Here is a 27,444-nt window from a genome sequence, read left to right as displayed (position 1 = left end):
AGTACCATGTAAAATTCAGTTCTAAGTGACGCCCTGCTGGAGGCTGAACGTTCAATCCTCAGTATGGGTAATACGAAGAATACATCTGCAAATTATTTAAGACTTCTACCCAATCATAGCTGACGGAACAAGACCATAGTTATTTGTAGATTCTGGAGTGAGCACATAAAGCTTTAACACATTCACTGCAAACTATGAGTATTCTCGTACCCTGTCATTTGCTAAGCTTTGCCCGCTACGAGTAAACTCGTAACGAAATTCTTTTTCTATTAGTCAATGCATGCTCAGCACGTACAATAACTGTCTTTAACTTGAACTGGCATCTCCAAATAACACATATTGAATAACATGTTTATGAGTTATCTCGTATTTAGCCCCGCCATGTATTATGTTTTTGTTTTTTTAGCAAATACGTATATAAATTATAAGTTGAATAATTCACTATGAATAAAAGCTGACTTGAGTTATTTTTATTACAAACAATATACAAACTGATAAAAACTGACAATTCCTTTAGTAAGAGTGGCACATGACAATTCCTTTAAAAATAAATACAAATTTAATAAATATTCCATATTATATTCATACGCATTATTTGTTGAATTTATTTTTTAAATTAACAAATTAAATAAAGCTACAGCTGGCAACGAATGTGTTAATGAACATGGAACATCTCTAAAATTGTCAAGAAAGCCGAGAGGGTGCTGGCAAGATTTTTTTCTTTTTATCTGTCTATCTGTGGACATTCCTTTTTATCTTGTTTGCACACTGGGTGGCGTTATAAAGGATTTTTTTACTAGAGAGTCACCACTTATGAAGGCACAAAAGCCACTCTAGGTCAAGGAGTGTCAGGTGAGATTTTGGTATCAAGCCTTAAATCTTTATCATCAAAGACTTTGAAACAGGCATATAAAGCTTTAATAAATATGATAGAGAAAGCATATTTCTAAAATTGTTAAGAAGGCTGAAGGTGTCTTGACCCCATTCAGTAAGGCCTTATATTCTTTTTACTTGGAAGTCATCGTTTATCAAGACCAAAAGGATACTCAAGAATAAGGATTAAAGAGTGTCAGGTGGGTGGTGATAATGTTTGGTACTGGTGGAAATTGTTCAGAAATTGATTAAGAGAAAGGCTGAACAACAACGTGTTGAATTTTAAGCCAACCATTTGATAGCAGCCCTGCAGTATTGTCTTCCCCAGGTGGGTAGCTCTAGGAAAGAAAATTTGATCATGGAATTTTCGTTTAGTTTTAGGCATAGATAGATAGATAGGGAAATTGTTGACAGTTGTTATAGCTAGACAAATGCTGTGAATGTTTTACAAGGGGGGGGGCATAAATTAAACCTCAGTCGATGGGACAGGTCACTCATTCTTACATGATTAGCCCCATTTCAAACTATTTTTTAACAATTAAAACCTCTACTACTTGAGCAACCAGACATTTCCTCTCACTAAAGAAATAATCTCAATATAAAAAGAACACCAGAAAGAAGAAGACATGCAACTCTTCAAAAAAATGTTAAAAGCTCACCTCAGCCGTATTACTAACCCTAACCTGCATTCTAATGACCCACCCATTTCCTACTGCCAAATAGTTATGTGGATTTTGATAAACAACAAAAAGAAGGAGAAATATTGTAGTAATGCATCTCCTTAAGGGGGGGGGGGTTAGAAAAGGTTTGGTTATCTTCCTTCTCCTTAACAACACTCCTTGCTCTTTCCTCATCCTTTATCTCCATCAAACTCTTTTAAAACAAAAACAGCTCCATTATTTTCTTAAATATTTTGCTATCTCCCCAAAGATATTTTCATATCAAGAAAAGCAATCTAGAACAAATTTATTTCGTTTGTTTTTTTGTTTTTTGTTTTTCTGTTTTTTTCAAAAAAGTAAAAGAGTAATTAACTTACTTTTCTAAAAAACTGTCATTGTTTGAGAATTTAAGAAAAATTCTTCATTTTGATTTTAAAGATGCTCATGCTTGACATGCAAATCCTATAACAATTTACAAGTCAAAAGGAAATAACAAATAGAAAGATGACTGAAGATTGATGCAAGTGTAAGGAGATTAGCCCGAGGTGATTGAAAAAGCAAAATAGCAAATAAGGATTATAACCTAGAGGGTAACAAAACGTAGGTCAGGGTTGTGGGTAGACGTCGCGTTTGGGATGCAACTATGATTGTTTTGCTCCTTTCAAGGTTGAGACGAAAATGAATATGTAAACATCTTATCGTTTGTATTTTGAGGGTATGTCGATTTGAGGAATGTATCAAAAACACTGTTCAAATTGGCATCACTGGAATACGTTTGGAATACGACTGGGATTATTTTGATGTTTGTATTTTAAGGCATACTAATTTTAGGAAATGCATTTATAAAAATAACTTTACAGAATTACGTCACTGATCAAGTAAGAACCAGAAAAAAACAATTGACGAGATTTGATGTGAATGTATCAAATTCACAAAAGATCCCCAGTCACATGTGTATTCTAAGGCAAGATAATTTTACCGACGTTACTAAAAATAAAAAAAATTAAAAAAAATTATTAATCATTATCTTCCAGAAGTTCTTGGCCTAGATAAATGGTGACTTAATATTAAAACCCAAAATTTTTTATTTATTTATTTTTATTTATTTATTTTATTTTTTGCAGGGAGGGGTGGCGGGGTGTTGCCTTAATCTCAAGTAGTTCTGTTAAAGAAAAAGGATTTTGCTGGGTTTTTTTTAAATTATTTTTCAAGAGCGATCCTCCCATATTGGTATTCTCAAATGGTTACCCATCTGGTACTGACCATGCCTTATGTTACTTAATTTCAGTAATTTATTCAAAACTAGGGTGTCTAGATGATAATGCTGAACATATATAAAATCTTGCTAACTGAAAAACTTTCTTTTGGTTAAAACAGGAGTCAAATGCAAATTTTTTTTTTTTTTAAATCACGACTCAGATTAAGACATTTATAAACTTGAGGAACACAGACCAATGTGTATTTACTTCCACATGAAAGTAGCAATTTAAAACCCTTTTTTTTAAATCGCCAATTTCAAGTTATATGAGAAAGCAAATAGCAAGTCACACTTAATCCACCTGTCATTGATTAAAAAACAAATCTTCAGTTCTATAATAAAAATTTAACAGTTGATGTTTCTTTTTCTTTAGGTCATCAGAAATGATGATCATAATTTCTATATAAAAAATTAAATTACTGACGTAATTCTATAATTTTATATGAATATTTTAGTAATACATATAAGATAGTGAGGATAAATACAAGATAAACATGATTTTTATTTTGGCAGAGTGTGTACTCTAGTATATATGTGTGCTTTTTTAGTCTTTTTCTGTCCAATCAATGTTCTATAAAACTCAAGACATGCTAAAACACATTGTTTAAATAAACTATATGAATTATAAATACCTATTGAGCTTAAACTCTGAATTACAAACAAAAAATATATACAAATATAACAGAGGAAATAATCTGACAGTATGGTATAAAGATGAGTAAGAGCTTTATAGAAAAGAACATCTAACCCTGTCTAATAGAAATCAACTTTCCTTTGCTTATAAGCCACTTTTCTTTATTTCTTGTTTTTCTTCTTTCTTTTCCCCAGTCAATTATCTTTCCTTATTCATTTTTAATGCTAAATGTGAAAACATCTTTTTTCTCTTGGTTTTACATATCTGAAGAGAATATTTAATATACTAAAGCATGAAAATTTTTTAACCATCTGTATACTACATCATATATATATATATATATATATATATATATATATATATAATAAATTCCACAGCCAAACAACGTCGCAGCTCACAAGAGCCATGACAGTCAGCGAACCGGAAGTCCAAGGCTCGAGTTTCGCCCTCATTTGGGCTCATCAGTTAGACACATCCGAACTCAGGATTCGAAACCCGAGCCTCTTGCATGCAAGGCAAGCACTCTACCAACTGAGCAAACGCCCCGCACACAATACTGGTTGGATGGCCGCGTCCCTTGTAGAGATGAAGTAGGTTCATTTCACAGTTGGATTTCAGCGTGGTTTGCTTGATCTGTGTTGGTTAATAGAAATTCTTGTGTATGGGGCATTTGCTCAGTTGGTAGAGTGCTTGCCTCGCAAGCAAGAGGCTCGGGTTTCAAATCCTGAGTCTAACTGGGCTAGGCATTGGCCATATTTGACAGAGAAATCTCTCATACTAGATTTGGTGTTTACCCACCACCTACTCCCGGTAACCACCCCCGTTAATCCCTTCTTGATGTGTTCAGTTAGCTTTTCCTGGAAGTCATCTATCTCCAGTATGGAGATAATTAAATTCTAGTACCCGGCTAACTTGGGGTTCCTATATAAATCTAACCTGGCCACAAATAGTTTGTGGTCAGAGTGGCCTAACCAGTGGAACATGGAACAAGATATGTATTCTACATTGCCTCTTCTAACTAACAACCGATCCAAGTAAGTACTTGAAACGGAACGCCTGCTAGAGAGCCACGAGATACCTGTCTACCAGATCGCATCTAGCCATCAGGTCTGACAGACTGGTTTCACACCCATCCGTCCCTCTAGTCCCGCCCACCTTATTTACCCTGGGATCAAGGATGGCATTCAAATCACCCACTAGGACTAACTGTTCTTAACCTCCAAGAAACACCTCCAACCACCAGAAAAAGGAAACTCGCTCCTGTACGCAATTGGGCGCATACACCGCGACAACTCAAAACGCTCTATTTGCCACGGCAACATCGGCCATGATCAGTCTACCATCAGTATCTGCGTGAACAATGCTAACCGTTGCAGAAAGGGTGCGCCTAACTAACAAAGACACCCCCCTACTTTGACTATCACTGTATGCTGAAAAGACATCGCATCGTAATGCCCCTCCAGCACCCGATGATCGTCAACGGAATTGTAGTGAGTCTCCTGTAACGTAGCTACATCTATGTTCATGGACATGAGGTCCCTCAGTACCCTAGCGGCTTTGCTTCGGCACCTCATGCCCCTAGCGTTCAAACTACACAAGCTCAAGGACATGGTCATTGTGCCTAGATATCCGCAACCACCGGCCTAAAGTCTTTGGGAATTAGGGTGCCGCAGGATTGGGCGAGGTTGCCCGAAAGCAACTCAGATGTTACTCGTCTGTCCCATGCAATACCTCCGACATCCAACGGGAAAGTTAACTTTAGGGCCCTATAAAAACAAGGGTGAACGTAAATAGGGACCCTCCCTTTGCACCTAGGTGCCAGCTGATTGAGGGAGTCGTGCTCCTCTTCCACCAACTTTAAATTCAGAATCGCCCCTTTCGCTTCCTCGATCATATTCCACATGGCCTACATCGCAGATCCGGTCTCCAGGAAGGTAGGGGAGCTTTTTGGTCTTCTCTCTCCTTACAGGAAATGCTGAGACGGCTCTTCTGCCACTATTGTTTTGTGTCACTGGCCTTTCCCAGGACAATAATCGGGCACCAGCTGGAGGGGTATCAAAAAGGGGTGGGGATTTTGGTTCAGCCGAAGGGGTTTGGGTTGGGGTTTTGGGTGGCTGAACCATAGAGACAATATTCTCTACGTTCATAGGAGACGGGGAACGGGACCCAGCCTCCTTATTCTTTCTTGCCTTCTTTTTATTTTCTTTTTTCGGCACTTAGCACTCTACCACAGTAGCCTGTCCTTTGTCTTGCTTCCCTTCTGATTCAGATGAGGAGACCAGATGGTTTCTGTTTTGGCCGCTGGCAACTTCCTTAGTGGTCACGTTGATGGAAGAACTCGTAGACAACCCTGTGAGAACTGGCCGACCATGTACCTCAAGGGGCTGCTCTCTTGTGGAGAGGGTCTTTGTAGTTTTTCAATTCTTCTTAACCACCTTGGTCCAGCCGTCCGATGTTGTTGAAGGTGTTGCAGTTGGTGTTTTTTCTATGCCCCCTCTGGCTGGCTTCTCAGGGGCTGCTGGTGCCACACCCTTCTGTTTTTCTGCGGCTTTTGCTTGAGGGATCCGTTTAGGGCAATCCCTCGCCATATGGCCTATCAGTTGGCAATGCCAACAGTGCAGTTTTCACCCCTCGACAATGACGCTTATCATCCAAACGTCACTTCTGAGCAGGGCCGGGATTTTCTGACTGAGTAGTCCCCTACCATAAGACTACAGGGGCCACAGGTCGGGAGGACAGCTTCGATATCCCCATATTGGCTCATTATTGCACCTATTTGCACAGAGTCAAGGAACCAGGGGACACCTAAAATATAAACAGTCAGATATACCGGCTTGAAGCGCAGATGCTTCCACTTCAAGTCACACTTGGACAGTTTGACCGCGTCATCGACAGTTGGCAGCAGCAGGCGTAACTGCGACGACAAATGTACGTTGCTGGTATTTGGAGATCCCCCAGCATCTCTGCCATGATGTCCTTTGAAACCCCTGTTAAAATTTTTTTCTTCCAGTCTGTGGTGACCAAAGATATTATCCTTGTGGATAATTTTTCCACCACTCCTGGCAGGGGTTTGATAATGTTACCGTCAGTGTACTCCTTATATTTGGAGTTAAATAACTGATGGTAATCTTCGGGAGTAAGTTGGGACTGGGGTCCCCACACCTTCTCTGCTGCCGAGGGCATTGGTGTTGCTGGCATCAACGATTTCGGCGAGGGTGGTGTTCTCTGCCTCGGTGGGATCATTGAGCAGGTTGACTCAATTGCCTGCGTGTTGGTTCCTGGCAGTGTAGGCCAATTTGCCGGGCTCTCCGCCGGGGACGATGGTTTTTGAACTGGTGTGGCAGCAACTGCCCCACTCTTTTGGTCTGTGCGAGCAGCCCCCTTCATCCTGGAATGGGACGCTCTCACTTCGTCTGGTTTTCTGGTCTCCGGACTCTCTTGGCCGCTTTCGTCACTGCTGCATTGCAGCTCTTGGCCCAACGTCATGTTCAGCTGGGAGTCCAGAAATGAGAGCATATAAATGGCCTCTTCCCGGTCGTCTGGCACTGTGTTTTTAGATGCCTGATCCAGGTTGGTGGTTCTCAAAGTGGAGAAATCGGCAGAGGTGGATGGTTTCATTCCCGACCCTAGGAGTTCAGTCCTCCTATGGGCAGGAGGGCTGACAGTTAAAGCCCTCTTCCTCTGTCGATCCCACCCAACCCGGATCACCTCTACCACTGCCGGGGATAGCAGTGTCGTTAATAGTCCAGGAGCCACTGCCTAATGCGATAAACTCCTCTACAGATATCGTGCGGGAGCCAGCACCCGGTCTGGTGTGGGAGGCAGCACCGACCGTACCTATTGGTCTATCAAATGGGCCTGAACCGGTGGCCGTGTCAGGGACACAGCCACCAGAACCCAGGCTAGGCAAAGAAGCGGAGCCCATACAGCATGGCAGTGGGACTTTCTCAGGGCCTGATCCCGCCCCCAGATTGGGCCGAATCCCCCTCTGGGAACTGGACCCCGGGCTAGGCATTTCTGCACTGGAGCCCGGACCAGCTACCCTCCCCCTCTGTGTTTTCTCCCGGCTCACACCCGCCGATTTGGCCTGGCTGAGGATTCTATTGGATTTTACTCCAACCACCTCAGATGCAGACCGGCCAGCTGCTTAAGTCGAACCTGGGAAGAGAGACAATCTGAAAAAGATCGAAAAGTAAAAAGCAGTTCGTGGCCTCAACATAGGCGAAAACAAAAACAATAAAAAGCTTTAAACCAGACCCAAGGGGTTTGGTAGCTGGTCTTTGGATGTCGGCGACAGCCAAAGTGCTAAACAGAAAAGACAGGAGTCCGGTCTTTTCTATTTATTTAAAAAGAAAATACAATTTTCTTATATATGGGTTGTGGAATTGCATTCATCTAGCTAATTTGCATATTATTTTAAACATTCATTTTAATCAATTGCCTATTAGTTGCTTCGTTTTTCTAATGGAATAATCATCTTTAGTTAACTATTACGTGTAATTATATTCATGCAGATATTCTACATGATTTATATTTGCATAAAAAGTTTATAGTAAACACAAAATTGTTTCCATATATATTTATGTATACGTATATATTTTTGTTTAACAAATTATGCCTACTAAACTCCTCCTAGAGTTTTTGGTCTACAGACATGAAACTTCATATATAAGGTATTTGAATCCATGCAAAACTTTAACCGGAAAAATCGGTGCAAAAGTGTGAAAATTAAAAAAATGAAATTTGCCAGGTAAAGATCGAACGCCGGCATTATGAATGCATAACATAGTAGCTATTGGTTCATGTTTTAATTTTTAGCCTTGCAGCAAACTTGTTTTCATAGTCCAGTCATTCATGGCAGAGGCAAAATAAATCGTGGGCTGAACGTTTTGGTTTCGATTCTCGGTGGTGGCGCATGAGTCTTTTTTTTAATACTTTTTAAATCATTACTATATATTGCATCCAATCTATCTATCTATATATCTATAAAAGTAAAAATGTCTGTCTTTTCTCTATGGTAGTTAAGGAAGTCTATTATACAGAAAGGCATAACTTTACATATTCACGTTTTTTAATATATACATATGCACATAACCTTATGAACAGTACATAGGGCTCGAGCAAAGCCGGGCAGAATTGCTAGTATATATATAAAAGTGAAAATGTCTATCTGTGTGTGTGTGTGTGTGTGTGTGTGTGTGTGTGTGTGTGTGTGTGTGTGTGCATTTCCCTATGCAATAACTCTGGCAATTTTCAGTCTACAGACTTGAAATTTGATATACAGGGTACTGAGATTTGAGAAAATCTTTGTTTGGTTTTCGGCCAGAAATTTGGCTGTTAAGGGGTCAAATTTCAATGAGTTGACTTTTGAGAACTCTACCAAACTCCTCCGCCAACTTTGGGTCTAAACATTTTAAATTTTAGATATAGGTTCCTTGGACATGGATCTAACTTAATAACTTGATTTTAGCCCAAAACAATAAACGTTAAGGGTCATAATATGGGTCAAAGTTAAAAAAATTGACTGCATTGTTTTTTTTTTTTGCTCAGCATACACCTCCAAACACCCAGGCAACGCCGGGCTGAAATGCTAGTATGTATATATATATATATATAAGGTGAGAGATATATATTCTAACATGTTTGTAGTAAATAAAACTGGCAAGTCTGCATATGGTACAAGTTATGTACATCCTTAAGGATAGATGTTTTTTTTTTTTTTAATTTTGTTCTGATCAATAAAAATTCCAAAGAATACCAGAAAAAAAATGTGCAGCATATTGAAGGAGAGTAGGATATTGCATCAACAAATTAGAAGAACAATCTTTTATGAGAGGAAGGAGGGTGCAGAGCAGGATCTTTTTCTCATTTCATCCGGCAATCCATCAAAATGTCAAATCAAGAACTGTTGTTCAGTTCATGATGAAGAGGAAACGAAGGTTCTGCAACTAATTATTTTTTTTTTAAATTCTACTTGTAATAAAGACAACGAGGTTGCATATGTGTGCATTGGCGACATTAAAACATCACTTTATTGTTGCTGTAGCAGCATTCTTGTCATATGCTTTGTTTCTCAGTTTTCAGTTCTATGCAGAATAAAAGGTTAGACATAACGATTATAATCAAGAATGTCTGCTCTTTTTGACTTCCAGTTTCTGCTCTGCAGATGGGACAACAGTAATAAACAAGATATGGTCCATTCTGAGTAATGATTATGTTGTCAGATAATGTGAAATCCTCTTCCATTCCCAATGTTAAGAACGACTTTCTTGTCCACTTGACCATATCTAATCATCCAGCGAAATGGACAGTAGAAACTGGAAGTTAAAAGGAGCAGATAATCTTGACTTATAACCAACACAACAAATTGCTGCCTATATTCATACTAGAAATAACTTACTTTTTCAGGTATCAAAGGAAATAACTCTTTGACATCAACGCCACATTTACCAAATTCTTTCTTTTAAATGCTTTATGACATAGCAACCTTCATTTAATTTATTTCATGCTATCTGTTTTACATGTTACTCCACTAAAATCTAGTGCTTATCATTGGTATAATAGTCTGAAAATGACTGACTATTTAGTTATCAAGAGAGACAACTGTTTTGATCAGCCTGATTGCTAATTTGGAACCCTCTAAATCTTTCTTGCTTATTATTTAGAAATATTAAGTAATGGAAGCATTTATATGATTACAAAAGAAAACAAAAGCGATAGAAGAATAAAAGTAAAAAGACGATACCAAATAGATATAACTGGTTATTTTTTAAATCATGACTCACAACACAGATCCAACATTACACCGGGTTTCATGCATCAATGAAAAGATGCAGATTGATTAGACATGAATATCAATTCTTGTTTTCTCTAAAAAGAATTTGTTCAAACTTGTGAAATTTTGCGAATTTAAGTTTCAATGGATATGATGGTCATAAATAAGTAGGTTACTTCAAAAGCAATAATCACCTTAAGGAGTATGGCAGGGGGTAATTAAAAGTAATTGATCCAATTGGCTTAAAACAGATTCAGTAACTGAGGTTCCACAATTATAGTACTTAATTGAATCAATACATAATAAAACAATTTTTGATAGAGTCAAATGTACTTTTTATGCAAAAGAAGGAAATCTTTCTGAAGTGGTCAGTAAAATAAAGAGCAAAGTTGATTTATATTGACTAATAGCAAATCGACTCTTGGACGCAACTTAACAGCAAATCGACTCTTGGACGCAACTTAACAGCAAATCGACTCTTGGACGCAACTTAACAGCAAATCGACTCTTGGACGCAACTTAACAGCAAATCGACTCTTGGACGCAACTTAACAGCAAATCGACTCTTGGACGCAACTTAACAGCAAATCGACTCTTGGACGCAACTTAACAGCAAATCGACTCTTGGACGCAACTTAAAAGCAAATCGACTCTTGGACGCAATTTAATAATGAATTAACTTTGGCTCAAATTAGTATTAGTGAATATTTCCAAGTAATTGTGGAATTTGATTATTGTCCTAAAGGTTTATTATATAACACAAAACATTTGAAAAATGGCAAACTTAAACAATAAATCGTTTCACAATATTGTGTTTCAGCATTTAGTAACCCAAAAAGGGTTGATATGTCATAAAACAGGAGTAATTAATAAGTGGTTGTTGTTGCAATGAAATTCACCCTGATTGGGTTGAAACAAGTTCTTTTCTGGTCTCCACCATATTCTGAACCATGCCAGCCCATACACAGTGATCATCAGTAACACGGAATCTCTAACCAATTGCAATTTTACCATCGAAGGTCGGCCGGCCATCAGTGAACATGAGTCCAGCCACATCCTCGATGATGATTGTCCACATATGCTTGCGACACCTAAGCAGATATGTTAGAAGGATTATGTCACAAATTAATTATTTATACAGCGATTCTGATACCTGACTGGTATAAATATGGCTATAAATATAATGATCCAAATCTTTGTGATCTAAATACCATTCCAAGAGTCAAATGGAAATATATTCAACGTTTTCATGAAGAAAAGACTGAAAACGAAAACACAAAATATATTCATGAAATGAAAAAAAAAGAAAATAAATTATTAAATAGGAATTAAAATACTGTATAAATAAATAAAAAATTAATATAAAAGGGGGCATGTGTAACATCAGTAACATTTCAAGATTGTCACAACAGATAAAATTTGGAAGTCAAAAATTGTGAACAATATTTGTCTACACTATGTATTTTTTTTTTCATGTTTTTTTCTGTGTATCGTCATCATGTAAAAAAAAGAGTCTTACTCAAAGTGTTTGAGCAACGGGTGTTTATCTAGTATTGGTCATAAGTAAAAACTGCATTCCAAGTATAAACTTTTTGATACACTTACATATCATGTAAGAATAAGTAATCTTATAAAAATGAAGAAAAATCAATTTTCACATTTTGCCAATTCACTATTCATTATTACTTAATAAAATGACAGACTGACTTATCTCCCTTGATTTACATGATTTTAGTTCTTATTAATGGCTGATTGGCAAAACATGATGAAACTGATTTTTATTATCAATTAAAATTCTATTTGGTAATCTTTCATAATTTTTGGTGTAGATACTTATTTTTGCCTGTTGTATATCAAAGAATTTTCCTGTTAATTATTTGGAACTGTGATTTTTACCTGCCTAATGCGATCTAAGCACTGCAACCACATGAGACACAGCTGAGTGATACAATATGGTCATCTGAATATACAACATACAAATAAAAAAAGCAAAAACAAGACTACCTACCTTAATCTTCTTCTGCAAATCTTTACATTCTCGTTCCAAAATATCTTTTGTTCCATACATAAAATAACACACCTGAAATTAAAACGAAAACAAAATCATCGATTGTATAAAAATTTACATATAAAGATAAAATTTTATAACAAAATCGAATATATATATATATATATATATATAAAAGGCAAAACGGGCACGTGTGGTTTTGCATGTCCAGCAAAGGCTTTTCTTGGCGAGGGGGGGTTACTATTTTTTAGAACTTTTTAGATCATAATATCTACGATTTGTGAATGAAGGTCGTCTATCTTTTATTTGAGCAACTTTTATAAAATTCATGCTATTCCATCCTCTCACGTGTTTGTTTTAGTCTTTTTCATATAAATAAAGCGAAACTCACCGATGCAAAGGCGTCAGCAGCCTTTCATGCCAGAACGTCTTGAAAGCAATTAGCTTTGATCAATGTGGGGAAAACCCTTCATATCAGACAATTGCTATTCATTTCAGAGCTCCCCCTTTTTTGGGGGGAGCTTGGTTTCCCAAACATCGTGGGGAAACAAATAAATGAAATGGCAGAAAGCAGAACTGGCCTTCAGCCAACGTTCGTTTCTGCACCTGCTAACAAGTCAACTTTTTGATTGACATTGGTAAATTTCAACGCTTTTCACTTCCTATGGCTTCATAGCATAGCGGTAAAATGTCACGTTTTCTTTCAGTTTCTTTTCTGCCATCACGTCATGAGTTCGAGCCTCCCTCCCTACTAACACTTTTATTTTTCTTTTACACCTCCAAACACCTAGGCAACACAGGGTACGTTTGTATGTCTGCCTAAAACTTTCAACAGAGGCAACGGATTTTCATGAGATTGGTATCATTTTGAAGCTCAACCCTTCATGACGACAAATATAAAAAATTGGCTAAAAACATGAATTCCTTCACTCTCAATTGAGCATTTTTCTACAGGGAGGGGTAACAAAAAATCGTTCCTTTATGACAATTTAGCCAAACATGCATGTGCAAAAAACGTTCTTTCTTAAATTAGTTTAAATATAAAAAAATGACCCAACTCTGCTCACACGATCATAGACCAGTCATTATAGTAGCAGTGTTGTTATCTTAAGATTGCACGTTCGAGCCTAGATATCAGATATATTTTTATTTTCAATTTTTAAAGTTTTAATATTGAAAATATTTGTGCCATTTTTTGTTGTTTTTGTTTTATATATTTTCCACCACGTTCGTTGTTTTTTTTGTTTTTCTGATTTTTTTAAGTTTCAACATTTAAACATTTATACCATTTCTTTTTCGTTCGCTTATTCTTTATTTTGCATCACGTTCATTGCTTTTTTTTTGTTTTTGTTTTTCCGATTTAAAAAAAAGTTATATGTAAACAGGGTTATTACGTTTGCTTATTCTTTATTTTCTATTTTGTTTTGATTCCCCACAATGCCAGGTACCCCCGCTAGTCTATAACATAAATCTCACCTGTCTGTTAAAATGTATGTATTTATGTTTGTATGTCTGCCTAAAACTTTTGACAGATGGATTTTCACGAGATTGGTATCATTTTAAAGCTTAACCCTTCAGATAACAAATATCGAAAAATTGGCTAAAAACATTAATTCCTTCACATGCAAATGGGCACTTTTCTACAAGGAGGAGTCGCTTTTTTTTCGCCGATATTTTCAAAAGTCATTCTCTCTTTTTGATTCACTAGCCTTAATTTAAACCTTCGCCACTTCCGGTTTGGCGATGGATGCAACTGCAAAGATGTCACTTTTTTTTTTTTTCTTTTACATATTCTTTTCCCTTTTCCTCCTTCACGGCACGGGTTCGAGCCTGCCTGCCTACTACCACTTTTTTTTTTGGGTCAACACACACCTCCAAACACTCGGGCAACGCCAGGCACCCAGGCTAGTCAATAATAAATAACAATGCAATTTTTTTTTAATGTTTTATATTAATGGGTTACCACTTATCAAAGCCAAAGGCTTCTCGAAAAAAAAATTAATAAGATGAAATGATTGTCTTCTGAATGATGAAGAACTTTCTGAGAGGACTGAGAATGCTTAACGAAATAGACCAAGTGTTACAGAATGGGTGACCCTATGTCAGATAGCGATTAGAGCAGCTAGAGTTAATCTTGATAAGAATCGAACTAAGTGCCGCTTGAGGTGACACAAAGTTTAGGAAATAAATTGATTTCCATGGAAGATGGCAGTTAAAACCAGAAGTCCTCGTTAGGCAATTTAATAACAGAAGAAACCAGTCCTGTGGAAAGTCTCCTGACGAGGACTTCTGGTTTTACCCAACCACTTGTCCAAAACATTAGTGTGTCTAGTGTGGCAGTCATGTAAATCTGTTTATATTAAGAAAAAATATTATATGTTGATATTTTTCAATATTAAAACTTGTTTGAACTGAAAAAGATCTTCTGAATTCTAGTAAATTTAAAACATAATTGCTTGAAAATTGTTTTTCTAACTTTTTTGTTTGTTTAGAATTTGAATCACACACGTGTCAGAAAATCGGGAGTCATTTAGACATTATATTTATGCTTTAAGACAGAAAAAATAGATATTCCAAAACATTGAATCAAATTCATACAGATTTATTTTTCTGAAGAAGTTTTTTAACAATAAAGACAAAATAATAAAATCTTACCACATGAGTTTAACTGACTGCATATCAAAAGGGAATGAAAGAGTGTTTGAGCTATCAGGTGGCTGCCATTGACAGTGGTTCTCCTACAGGTCGAAATAATCCCTCCCCTTTCCACACAATCTGAGTGTTATACTCAAAACTACAAATGTTTCCAAACTTCAAGGAACTTAAGATATCCCACGAAAGACTAATTTGTAAACAACCTCCACCCCTTCAACTCCGAAAGGTCACCCAGATGCCTACAGTTTATCACTGATAGGAAACAAGGCCTCACATATCTCGAATACTCTTAGAGCACTTGAGACAACACAGAGAATTAGATATTAAGATAATTTAGATTTACAGACACTAAAAGAGTTGGGTTGATTGAAAAGGAGGGCAGGGTAAACATGTCCCTAATAAAGAAAAAAAAATATGGTAATCTCCTTTTCTAGTGTTTATAAAATGGTTTATCTTGAGAAAAACAGAGACCATCTTCAACATCTGATTAGATACATTTATACACGCACAAACATAGCCGCACGTGAAATGATATATAAGAAAAATGAAGTCTTATATAAAACATAGGATATAATGGACAGTTAAATAAGTTATATCTAAGATATATGAGGGAAAGCGGGGATATATTTAGACCATTATATATCCATTATAACCATTATAACCATTATATATCCATTATAACCATTATATATCCATTATAACCATTATATATCCAGATATAGTGCAGGTGTAAAATCAGTTCAATAATAGAACCTAGCAGAGCAATTCTATTATAGTTTTCAAATAAACAAATTTATTACATATTCATTCATATTACAAATTTGTTTATTTCGAAACTATTCGGATATATTTATAAAATTAAGTGTATGTTATATATATATATATATATATATATATATATATATATATATATATATATATACACACATACACACACACAATCATATAAATGCAACTGTGTGTAAGTTCGTTCCTTATAGACCCCAAAACAGCTGAACAGATTTTCTTTAAAATTTACAGAACTTTAGTGTATAAGTCTAGGAGTGATCTTAGTTAAGTTTTGTCTCAGAATACCCCCGATAATTGAAACCATTATTTTAATTTATCTATCATTGGTAAAGTCATTTTTCCATGTCATCGCTTAGCAACAATGATAGAACGGGCCGTGAAAATTCTACTATGGGTAAGTCGATAGCAGGTTTTATTTTTTATTTTATTTATTTATTTTTTTTTTTTTTTGCATAATGTGGTCTATAGATTCAAACTCCACACATAAATTTCTTAATTTTTTTTTCATTAACTACAAAGAATTTTATAAGACTTGAAAATTTGCAAGTGTTTTTGTTTTTACTGTTTTTTGCATAACATGGTTTGTAGGTTCAAACCCTGCATGTAAATTTCTTAACGTTTTTTCCCCCGTTAACTGGAAAGAAGTTTATATAAAATAATTTTATAAAAAAAACAGTAGGTTCTCTAGAATGCAATGTAGAATAACATAAAAATATATTAATGATATATTTGCAAGTGAGGAAGGATTACTTATTAATTAAAGATTGTTGGGTGACGCATCCAATCTCAAAACGTTGATTGGTCTGAAAATTAACTTATTTTTCAAATCTCTTTGAACCAATGAAAATAACCAAGAGCAAAGAGTTCTTTTCCTTTTTAAATATAAAATGTTTTACGTTTATTTTCTCTTCAAATTATATTTTCTAGATGAAATCTGCTTCATCTTAACATCCACAAAACTAACATTCTGTAACTGTTTTAAGGATTTTAGGGTTTGTTTTTATTATAAGTTACAGTATCTCAAAGCTGAACGAAAAATGTAGATGCATTATAATTGTAGATGATTATGTAGAAAATGTATTTTTTTACTTAAAAGTGAGTTTTGAATGAAATCTTATTTTGAATTTTGTGAAAATTATCAGTCATATTCTTTTTTTTATGATTTGTATTTTTGGGGGCTGTTAACTAAACTGCAAAATTAACTTTTATTAATAAATAATCTGCAAGCAAACGATTATATATAATCCATAGATATGGCCTCCACAGGTACTACAACATCGAATCAGAGTAGATCTGGAAATAATGCCAAATAAGACAAAATTGGAGTAATTTAATAGTTTTAGGACAAGAAGATGAATTTTGGGAAGGTTGGATGGTGTGAAACAAACATAGACAGCATAATCACGTTGATATACTGTTCACTAAAGTTAAGCGACGTTTAGCCTGGTCAATACCAGATGGGCAACTAATTGGGTATACTAAGTGCTATATGTGAGAGGCCTGATACCTTCTTACAATAAGTAATGTCAAAATCATCTCCCTGAACTGGGATACACATGCAGCTTTTGGGGATAGTTTGTGAATTCCACATTCTCTAGAAACTTCTTAATTTGCATGAGGGCACGGAAGGAAGCAAGTTCAACTGTACTGGATGGCTCTATGTTGGATAGCAATTGCATTAGCTAGTATTAATCTTGACAGGGGTACAAATCGAAGTGACACAAAGTTTAAAAGATAAATCAGTTCACATGAAAAATAACAAGAAGGTTAGGCATGACATAATAGGTTAAAGTAAGAGAAAAATAAAGAGACAAAGAAATTTCAATCAACTGGACGCATGCCGTCATGGGTATTGAGAAGACAAAGAAATGACGATTTCGGATTAATTTGCTTATGGGATGTTATGCAAGGCAGATCACCAATAATGCTCTAATAACTGAAAGGAGAACGTGGAGAATCACCAAGAGCGAAATGTCCCCCTAAGATTTCGGTTTGCTGTGTCCACTGATTTATCCTCAATAAGATATTTAACTAATTATGTAAAAGTGTACTAGTCTCTCTCATATGCAAGCTCATGTATGGAGAAAGTGGAGTGACGCCAAGGCAGTTGAGTGTTTTGCTGGGAAACTTTACTGCCTTTATCACGTATTCTAATGAAAACAAGAATTGGACGACTTCTGATAGCAATCTTGTCAACTGTTGAGATTAATATGAACGTTCGTTTTTTTTTGGGGGGGGGGGGGTTCATGGATATGCCATGCAGTGGTAACAGAGCATGTCAGCAACTCTGTTCTTTGTGGAAATTTTCAAATCCCACCTTTGTATGTAGCACTATGTGAGAGCATCTCCGTTGGTTTGGTTATATCAAGTGTAATGGTGGCTGGATAAACAAAGCTTGTGTCATGAAAGTTGCTGGCTTGTCTGGCACTGACTGCCCAAACGAGACCTGGGTTGCAACTGTCAAGAAGAACCTGAAAGCTTGGCAACTATATTAGATCGAACTAAATGGCAAACAGACGTCCGAGCAACCACAAAAAGCCAAACTCATGCAGGCTATGGAAACAGGTCTACAACTGATTGTAGTAAAATTAGAGAAAAATAAAAAAAGATGACGAGAAGAGGGAGAATGGAAAAAAAAAGGGAAAGGGGGAAAAGGGGGGGAAAAGAAAAGAAAAATGAAGGAAAAAAATGAAAAGGAAAGGCGAAGGAAAGGAAAAGATGTAGCAGTAAACCTGAAGATAAAATAATGAAAAAAAAGAGGAATGAGAAATCTTATCAGAAGAAACTTCTGAAGAATACCAAACTCAAGCCATTAGAAGAAAGGAAAAGACATTAACGATTTTTTAATAGCAAGAAATTTTAATTAAAAGAAAATATTTTGTATCAAAATGGAAGTTGAAAATTGTTTAAACTTCGTCTTCATGCTTCAACAAAAAAAGATGATGTTTAAAACGGTTTTAACAGCTGACAAAGATCTTTCTTAGCATTTTAAGCGAAACATGTGTGCATCAGTTTTTGATTTAAAAAGGTTGGAAAATTTTTGTAAACAAAAATGTCTCAGCATCAGAAGACATTCTGAAAATAACTCAAATAGATTAAAACCATACACACACACACACATATATATATATATATACACACACACACACACATACATACTTATAGAGATATATATAGATATACAGAGTTAGGGAGGTGTGTGTATGTGTATATATATATATATATATATATATATATATATATATATATAGAGAGAGAGAGAGAGAGAGAGAGAGAGGGGGGGAAGTGTGTCTATATGTGGGTGTAGGCGAATCGAAATAATTGGAGAAAAGTAATCATAAAAGGATATAGAAAGTTTGAGGAAAAGCGTGTTAATCATCCAATATTAGAAACATACTCTTAGAAAGCAGGATGAATCCGCAGTTCCTGCCGACTATCAACAAGAACTAAAATGCACAATCCGCAGCAGATTTCTTCTGTCTGAAGCTGGTTTGGTGAACCATGTGAAGTCACACAATGTTAGACAAGACATACAATTTTATGAGGATGTGCTGCAACCCAGACAACCTAAGAATTGTTGCAATACCTGTAGATTGGTCTGTCAATCAGCAAGCGGTTTGACAAGGCATTAAAAGTTTATTCTATAATATATTAAAAACAATGGTCCATTGGGAAGAGGAAAATTATGCTCTCAACTTCTTTACTAACTCAGTATTTGTTAGATAAAGAACTTTAATAGAACATTCGAATATCTATGTGTCTCTTATAGAGTTCTAGTGTTAGCCCCAAGTAGGGGGGCACTTGGTTTCTGAGAACTTTGACTGAAGGAAAATGAAACAGAGTGCGTAAATATCTCCACTGGATGATCTGATTAAAGAAGAAAAAGTCCGATTTTGAACAAAGTTAACACCCTTATAAAACCTAACATCACAATGCATTTGATAAGTTTTATCAGCACACTAGCAGAAGGGTCCGGCATATAAAATCAATAGTAGGTTCGAAATTAATATTTCTGTTTAGGGCACAACTGAACTATGAATCTCTATTTTTGTATTTTGAACTTTTATTCAAGCTATTATAAAAGATAATTTTTGCACTGTAGAGAACCTGCTGTTGATTTTACAAAATTATTTTCACATAATGGTTTGAATTAAAGTTTAAAATGCAAGTATCTAGTATCATCGTTAAATTGTGCTCTAAACAAAAATATTCATTTCAGATATGGCCCTGTCATATCAAAGAACTTACTGTTGATTTTATATGCCGAGCCTTTCTACTTGTGCAGTAATAACACTTCTGAAATGCATTTGTGATGTTAGGCTGTATAAGGCATTAACGTTAGTCAAAATCGCCTGTTCCTTCTTTCATGAGATTTCTTTTTTTTTCGATTATTGATATTTATTGAAGACATTCCAATACAAATCCTATCTAAAAACACTGCCAGGCACATAAAGTATATTTCTGGGAAATTTAAAGATAAAAATCGGCCCAGCTGTTGAGGAGTGCACAGGGATCGAACTCAGAGAGACACACACAAAGTTCATTTTATATAATAGTACACATAATGATAATAATAATATATCAAAATAATAAAACCTCAAAATATGAAGAATGTAGAAGAGCAAAACAGGACTATTAGTAAAAAATAATAGCAAATTCACCACCAACAACCATAATAGTTATTAAAAAGTTACAGTTTTAGACTGACACCACACTAAATAGTTGAGAAACTGCCAGGAGGATGAAAAGACAAAGCAGAAAAACCACTAACCAGACATCAACTGGATGAGTGTGAATTGGACTGGGATTGAATTTCCACCTGAATTCCAGTGCAAACAGAAAATAGGAAAAACATAGAAAATCCAAACAGAACTATAAGTAAAAATAGTAACTAGCAGTTCAGCCCGGCTTTGCTCAGGCCCTATGTACTGTTCATAACTTGCTCTACGTGTGAATACACTTTATGTAAGATTTCAAATGTTTAGACCAAAAATTGTCCGAGTAATTTCATTGAGAATGAAGAGGTCAATTTTTTTTTTTAACATTGACCCCAATTTTGACCCCTTAACATTTATTTTTTTGGTAGAATCTCTAAAGGTCAACTCTTTCAACTTTGATCCAAATTTTCGCCCCAAAACTGATTAAAATGTTTACCACATCTCTGAATACTCGTTATGTAAAATTTCAAATGTTTAGACCCAAAATTGGCTGAGTAGTTTGCTAGACACCGCAAAGGTCAAATTTTTTGAACTTGAACCCCCTGGCAGCTCAAATTTCCGACCCAAACCGATTAAAAAGCTTGCCTTATCTCTTTTTGAAATTTTGGTAGCGACCGCAGAGGTAAAAAAAATTTTTTTTAATTTTGAACCCAATTTTGACCCCTTAACATTTACTTTTTTGTGCTTAAATCAAATTAAAAAGTTTAATCCATGTCCAAGTAACCTATATTTAAAATTGTTTCAACCCAAAAGTGGAGTTTGGTAGAGTTTACAAAGGTCAAATCGTTTGACAGACAAATTTCTGTCCGAAAACTGATTAAAAAGATTTTTTCAAATCTCAATACTCCTTATGTCAAATCTCGAGTCTCTAGACCGAAAATTGACAGAGTTATTTGATAGAGAAATGTACACAGACACACACAGACATTTTCACTTTTATAGATATATAGATAATAAAAATATGAAAGTCCACACACCATCACTAAAAAAAAGACAATAATAGTAAAGTTATAGTGTCAGCATCAACAATCACTAAATAATCGATTTGTTTATAGTATTATTTTTTATTAAACTTTGCAGAAGTATATGTTAATGCTGTTAAAAAGCCCTGTCTGTAGTCATAATAACAATACTAAAATCACCACCACCACCAACAACAACAACGCTCGATCAGTATTTTGCAGAAGTACCTGTTAATGTTATTTTTTTCTGATCAAATGTTTAGGTGAAAATAAATATTTAAAATAAATAAAACGGTAAATTAAAAAAAAAAAATACGAAATTTATTACAATACTTTTTTTATTAAACTGTTAGGTGAAAGTACAGAATAGTATTCTGAAACCCGGTCCGTAATAATCCTAAAAATACTAAAATCATCACCAACAACAACCACAACAGTAAAGCTCGATCCATATTCTGCAGAAGTGCCTGTTAAGGTTGTTATTTTTTTGTATAATCAGATTATTATGTAAAAATAAATACCTTTAAATAAAATTGTAAATGTATTTTTTTGCCTATAAATAAAAGACATGAAACGTGCTACATTATCTTTTTATTAAATTGTTAGGTGAAAGTACAGAAATACTGTTCATAGCAATATTAAAATCAACTCTACCCTCACCAACAAAACTAACAATGAAGCCTGGCTTGTATAAGTATCTGTCTATGTTATTCATTTTTAGTGTGTGTGTGGGTATATATATATATATATATATATATATATATATATATATATATATATATATATAAGAACAAGTAGTTAATAAAACACGTTCAAAAACATTTTGAAAAGGAGTTAAAACACATTTGATTTTTAAAAAATCTCCCAAAATTAGCCCAGTCTTGACAGTCATTTTAAATTCTTTTTTCTATGCACATCTTTTCCTTGCCCCCATTTGTGAATTATTCCACGGATTTCTGCCTTTTGGATTACTTTGGACCATCTTCCAATTACGCAATTACCTTGGATTTTACTTGTGGAAATAGCAACTTAACCAACTTTTTTGGATTTTGATTTTTGGATTTTACCGTTATTGGATATTTTACCCTTCACCAGACTATCCATTCACGTGAAATCACCTTTTTCTTCATGTTCTGTCTCCTTCACTATTTATTACCAAGTAAGATCTGTGACTTACTTGTAGTTTCATCAAATACTTTTGCAAGCAAAATCTGATCCCACATTTTGCTAAATCCTACCCTCTGATGAGAAGGAAAGTATTTCTTCAAAACTCTGCGGATTAAAGACTATCCACTTATTTTGTGTTTCTTTTTTAAAATTAAATATGTTTTTAACTCTTTTTCAAAGTGTTTTTATTAACACATGTTTTATTAACTACTTGTTCTTATTATAAGCTCTATTTCCTATTTGGTTTTATCAAGCTTTTACATCTGGTTGAGATTTAAAAATATTAACTCTTCAATATTTATAATATACTTTAGTTTTGTCATCTTGGATTATTTTGGTAAACTTAACTGTAATACTTATTTCATATATATATATACACACATATATAAATATATATATATATATATATATATATATATATATATATACAGACACACATCTCGAAACGTGCTATGTATAGATATGATTTTCAAGTTTAATTCAATGAGGAAGCTTAGTAAAAGAGAAAAATAGGTATGTTTGCTCTGTTCAGAGTATCCATACATATGAATGGTGGAAACCGTAAGGAAAAACTAAAGCAGTGCGTAAGTATGTTGCAAGTTTCATTGTGTGTCCGCATTTCCAATAGTTAAGATAAATGATTTATATAAGTAATGGTTTTATATTCGATAAACAAAGTAAATGAAAAGTAGGAAAAGTTATAATACGATGTAAGAAAAAGCTTTTGTTTGATTTAACATATGTAAATGTTTTCCCCCCCCGTGTTCGAACGTACGAACTGTTAGTTTGAATAGTGACTGTATCTAATGATAATATGTATTTCTGATGATTGCTGGCTATCCAATCATTATGTTAAACTAAAAATTAAAGGGGAGCGTTTGTTAACTGAAGAGCATTTGTTAATGCAAATGTAATATGTATAAAATTGACTGCATTTAAGGCAGCAAATAATATTTCAGAGGTATGTGGCTATGTATGGATATGAAAAAAAAAGACAGTAATTTCAGGTTCCATGGAAGGACTAAACTTAAAAGGGGTAAAATATTTTCTACCACCTATGTGAGATTATGTAGTTGGAAGAGTGAGTCGAAGAGGATAAATTATAATATATATTAAAAGATGATGAAATGTGCGTATTCTTGTGTTAAAATATACTACATTAGCTGGAAATGGTGAGTGCAAAGGATTTGCATAGGAATTGCCTTGTTGCTCGAAGGTTACTAAGAGGGGGAGGGAGAAATCGGTTCTATTTTATATATATATATATATATATATATATATATATATATATATATATATATTAAGGAGATTAGAACAACAGTCTAAAGAGCAGAGTATGTTTTAATACATTAGTAAATTCATTAATACAATTAAAAGAAAAAAGAAAACAGTGCTCGTTGTAATGTAGATATATAATAAGCTCAATAGGCATATATATCCTAGAGTTATTTCAATATTGAGTAAAATGACTGATAATTTATAATTAAAATTAAAAATTAGTTTCATAAGGAAGAACAAACAAAACTACATTTAACATCCCAATTAATGCATTGACGCTTATACTTACGAGCTTTAGAAGGCGAACCATTAAAAGGTACATCTGTCTTACTTCAAAAAAAAAAAAATGCTAGTTTTATTTTTGGTGTCTTTAAAAGAAAAAAAAATACACCCAATGTTTTTACTGATGAGGAGACTGTTTCAAAAAACTAAATGATAAAATTATTGTCCAAGACTTATTGTCTATCTCAATAAAAACATTGTTTCCAAAACGATCGTACAATTTATTGATTTTGTTTGTTCTTCCTTATGAAACCTATTTTGAATTTTTACTTTACAAATTATCAATCATCTTAATATATATATATATATATATATATATATATATATATATATATATATATGTATATATTAGTATTTAATGCAAAATTAAACACAAGTTTAACCATATTCAACTATCTTGGCATAAAGCACTCAATTTGAACAAAGTGAGCAGACTATAACCTTTTCCGTTTTAATATACATTTTTCTTTGTCTGCCTGTTCGTCCATTCCACTTTTTCTTGGAAATTACTCGGCTGATTTAGCTGAAATGTTGTATTGGTCTGTTATAATAAGGTACTGTAAACTAAATATTATGGTATCCATTCGATGCAGTTTAGTCACCACAGTACCGCATTTATTCTCACTTTTTCTCTGAAAATATTTGGCGAATCTGGCTGAAATTTGATATGAACCTTTGTTATAAGGTGCAGTGACGTAAGCATATCTGCTTGATACACAATTAGGGATTAGTACTTAATGCAAAATTAAACACAAATTTAACCATATTCAACCACCTTGGCATAAAGCACTCAATTTAAGTGAACAGACTAACCTTTCCCGTTTTTAATGGGCTAAAAGTTCTAATATAATAACATTCAATTATACATAGCCTGCAAATACACACACTCGTCATTACTTATAGAGAAACCTGCAATCATGCAGTCTCAGATGTTCTACATTTAATACAAGCACTTGCAATTATTCTTTCAACAAAGTCTCTTATTCTACACACATCCATCTCCGTGTAATGCCCAGATTTAATCTTCCTCTGAGGCCATCAGAATTGACCTCATCTTTAAGACTCACATTCCACATCCATCGTATCATCCATATTAGCAATTTATTTTAGTACAATACATATCCTCAACTTTCACTGAGAGATATTTACTAAGTATAAAACTTAATTTATACAAACATTTCCTCACTATGCATTTTCAGTAATGTTTTAATCAAAGCTGTAAGCTAGTCAATTACCAGATATGAACTCTACTAAACACCTGCAGGCTGTATTAGACTGAAACCTTTGAAATAGGAACTAGAAACCATCTTCAACCAGAGAACTTTTCTTGAAACCTGGCAAGAAATTCTTCAAAGTTTGTGAATTGATCCCCCAGCGTGCCTGTAAGGGTTCTTGCATTACAAAGGCAAAGAGAACATCAATTTAGTATTACTATATAAATATTAGAACTTCATTGTAATAATTTCATTAAATAATTAATATTTTTAAATACATATCAACGTTTATATGAAGATCTATATAAATACACACACACACACATAAATACATATACATACACACATTTTGAATCCGCAAAGGATGGAGTGATTTAAACACACGCAAACATATGCAGCCATGTGTCATATATATTACATAAAGATACATACACACAGACATACACAAGCCCACATACATGCACATCCATAGATTTACACATGTTTATAGAGGCATGTGATGATGATTGCAACGTCTTGTCAGACGAGTGCCACTCCCTCAGACATTTAAAATCCATGAGCCCAAATGCCTGAGGGAGTATCTATACAAAGATGATGTTACAGAGTCTTAGCTTTGTACGACAGCTAAGTCTCTCTCTCGGTTCAAAATGTTGAGATCCAGCAACAAGCAAGAGCAAGATAGCCAGCAACAAATTAAACTGCAGACCAGCTTAATGTGGGTACTGGTCTCCCGCTTTATGGTTTTTTAAATCAGAGATTTGCTTCTCCTAGAAAGGTTGCCTTCACTACGGCTTACGGGAGCCCTCTCCACCCCAATACACATATACACACACACAAATATATACGGTGCTAGTTGGCCGTTGACCCAGAAAAAGAGTTCATTCGCCCTTTGGAAGGTCTTGTTTTTAATCCTCCAGGGAGACTAGTCGCCCTCCTTACCAAACAAGTCTGGTGGGGGAACCAGTTTAGTCGCCAGTGACCCGACCATGAGGCAGGTAGTACTGGGTTACATGGTACCAGTAGCATATGACATGACGAGAAAACATGTATGACCTGACACATGTATACACATATAAACGTGCATATGAGAAAACTTGAATGCGTATTAGACCCTATCCTCGAATGTTTAAGGTTTCTTTGTGCAGTTATTTGTCAAGTCAACCTGGCATGAGGATACTTTTCTTTACAAGTAAACCCTGACAAAGTATTCAAAATTACCTTATATTCGTGACCCAAATAGGTATGGATAACCCACAAGGAATGGTGAACTTTCTCCAAGTGATTTACCTCACAAAACATAACTGAGCTGGATAATCTACCAGACTATCTAGTCTGGTAGATTCTTATTCTGGAATCTATTACACCAAGAAAGGTATACTATAACACATTTAAATGGTCAACTGGGAAAGGGAAAATTATGTTCTCAACTTCTTTGCTAACTCATTGTTTGAGATGCAAAGGGGAATTTAATGGAATATTCGAATATCTGTGTATTTGATACAGAGATAAAATTTAGAAATGAGCCTCTTAATTTTTTAGGACTTTAACTGAAGTAAAATGAAACAAAAATAAAATAAACACATATAGATAACATGCATAAACAAAGACATATACATTTTATTTTCAAAGAGTCAAAAGAATCCTGTGTAACACACACACATATATATATAATTAGAATATTTTTATTCATACAAACATTTTTGGCTACATATGTGCAGACATGTTTCAGATGAATATATTGACTATTCAGAGGCCTAAAGAAGCTGATAAAGTGGAAGCTGCAAAATGTATCCACATATGTAGCCAATGTAATATATATATATATATATATATATATATATATATATATATATATATATATAGATAGATAGATAGATAGATAGATAGATAGATATTCTGTGTATTTAGACATTTTTTTCATTTAAGTAAACATTAAAAATACTAGAATTCTCTGCTTAATTATACTTTTTTTTCAATTTTTCTAATCATTTTTGTGTTAAAATAATTTTAAAAAGTAATTTATGTTCCAAGTTTATCAGAATACAAAAAGTTTGAGATACAAATAGAAAATACATTCATTTTCTTGATTTGAATGCAAAAATAAATCATGAGAAAAATTGCAAATAATAAAAATGGTATAATTCAGCAGAATATATATATATATATATATAT

At 34.4% G+C, this 27,444-nt stretch overlaps 1 protein-coding gene across 3 annotated transcripts in view; it reads right to left on the bottom strand.

The window, feature by feature from the left end:
* The window catches only part of LOC145285987 (diacylglycerol kinase epsilon-like), a 222,131-nt gene that overhangs the window by 7,798 nt on the left and 186,889 nt on the right, over positions 1-27,444 (bottom strand). For all 3 annotated transcript variants that reach the window (XM_080134577.1, XM_080134576.1, XM_080134578.1), the window contains one exon: positions 12,208-12,279. In XM_080134577.1, the coding sequence (XP_079990703.1) occupies positions 12,208-12,279 (72 nt within the window). The remainder of the gene's footprint in view (positions 1-12,207; positions 12,280-27,444) is intronic.

Source organism: Euprymna scolopes, chromosome 10 (genome assembly GCF_053919585.1).
Source record: "Euprymna scolopes isolate OS-2025 chromosome 10, ASM5391958v1, whole genome shotgun sequence".
Classification (NCBI taxonomy): domain Eukaryota; kingdom Metazoa; phylum Mollusca; class Cephalopoda; order Sepiida; family Sepiolidae; genus Euprymna; species Euprymna scolopes.
This window is presented reverse-complemented; position numbering and strand designations above follow the sequence as displayed.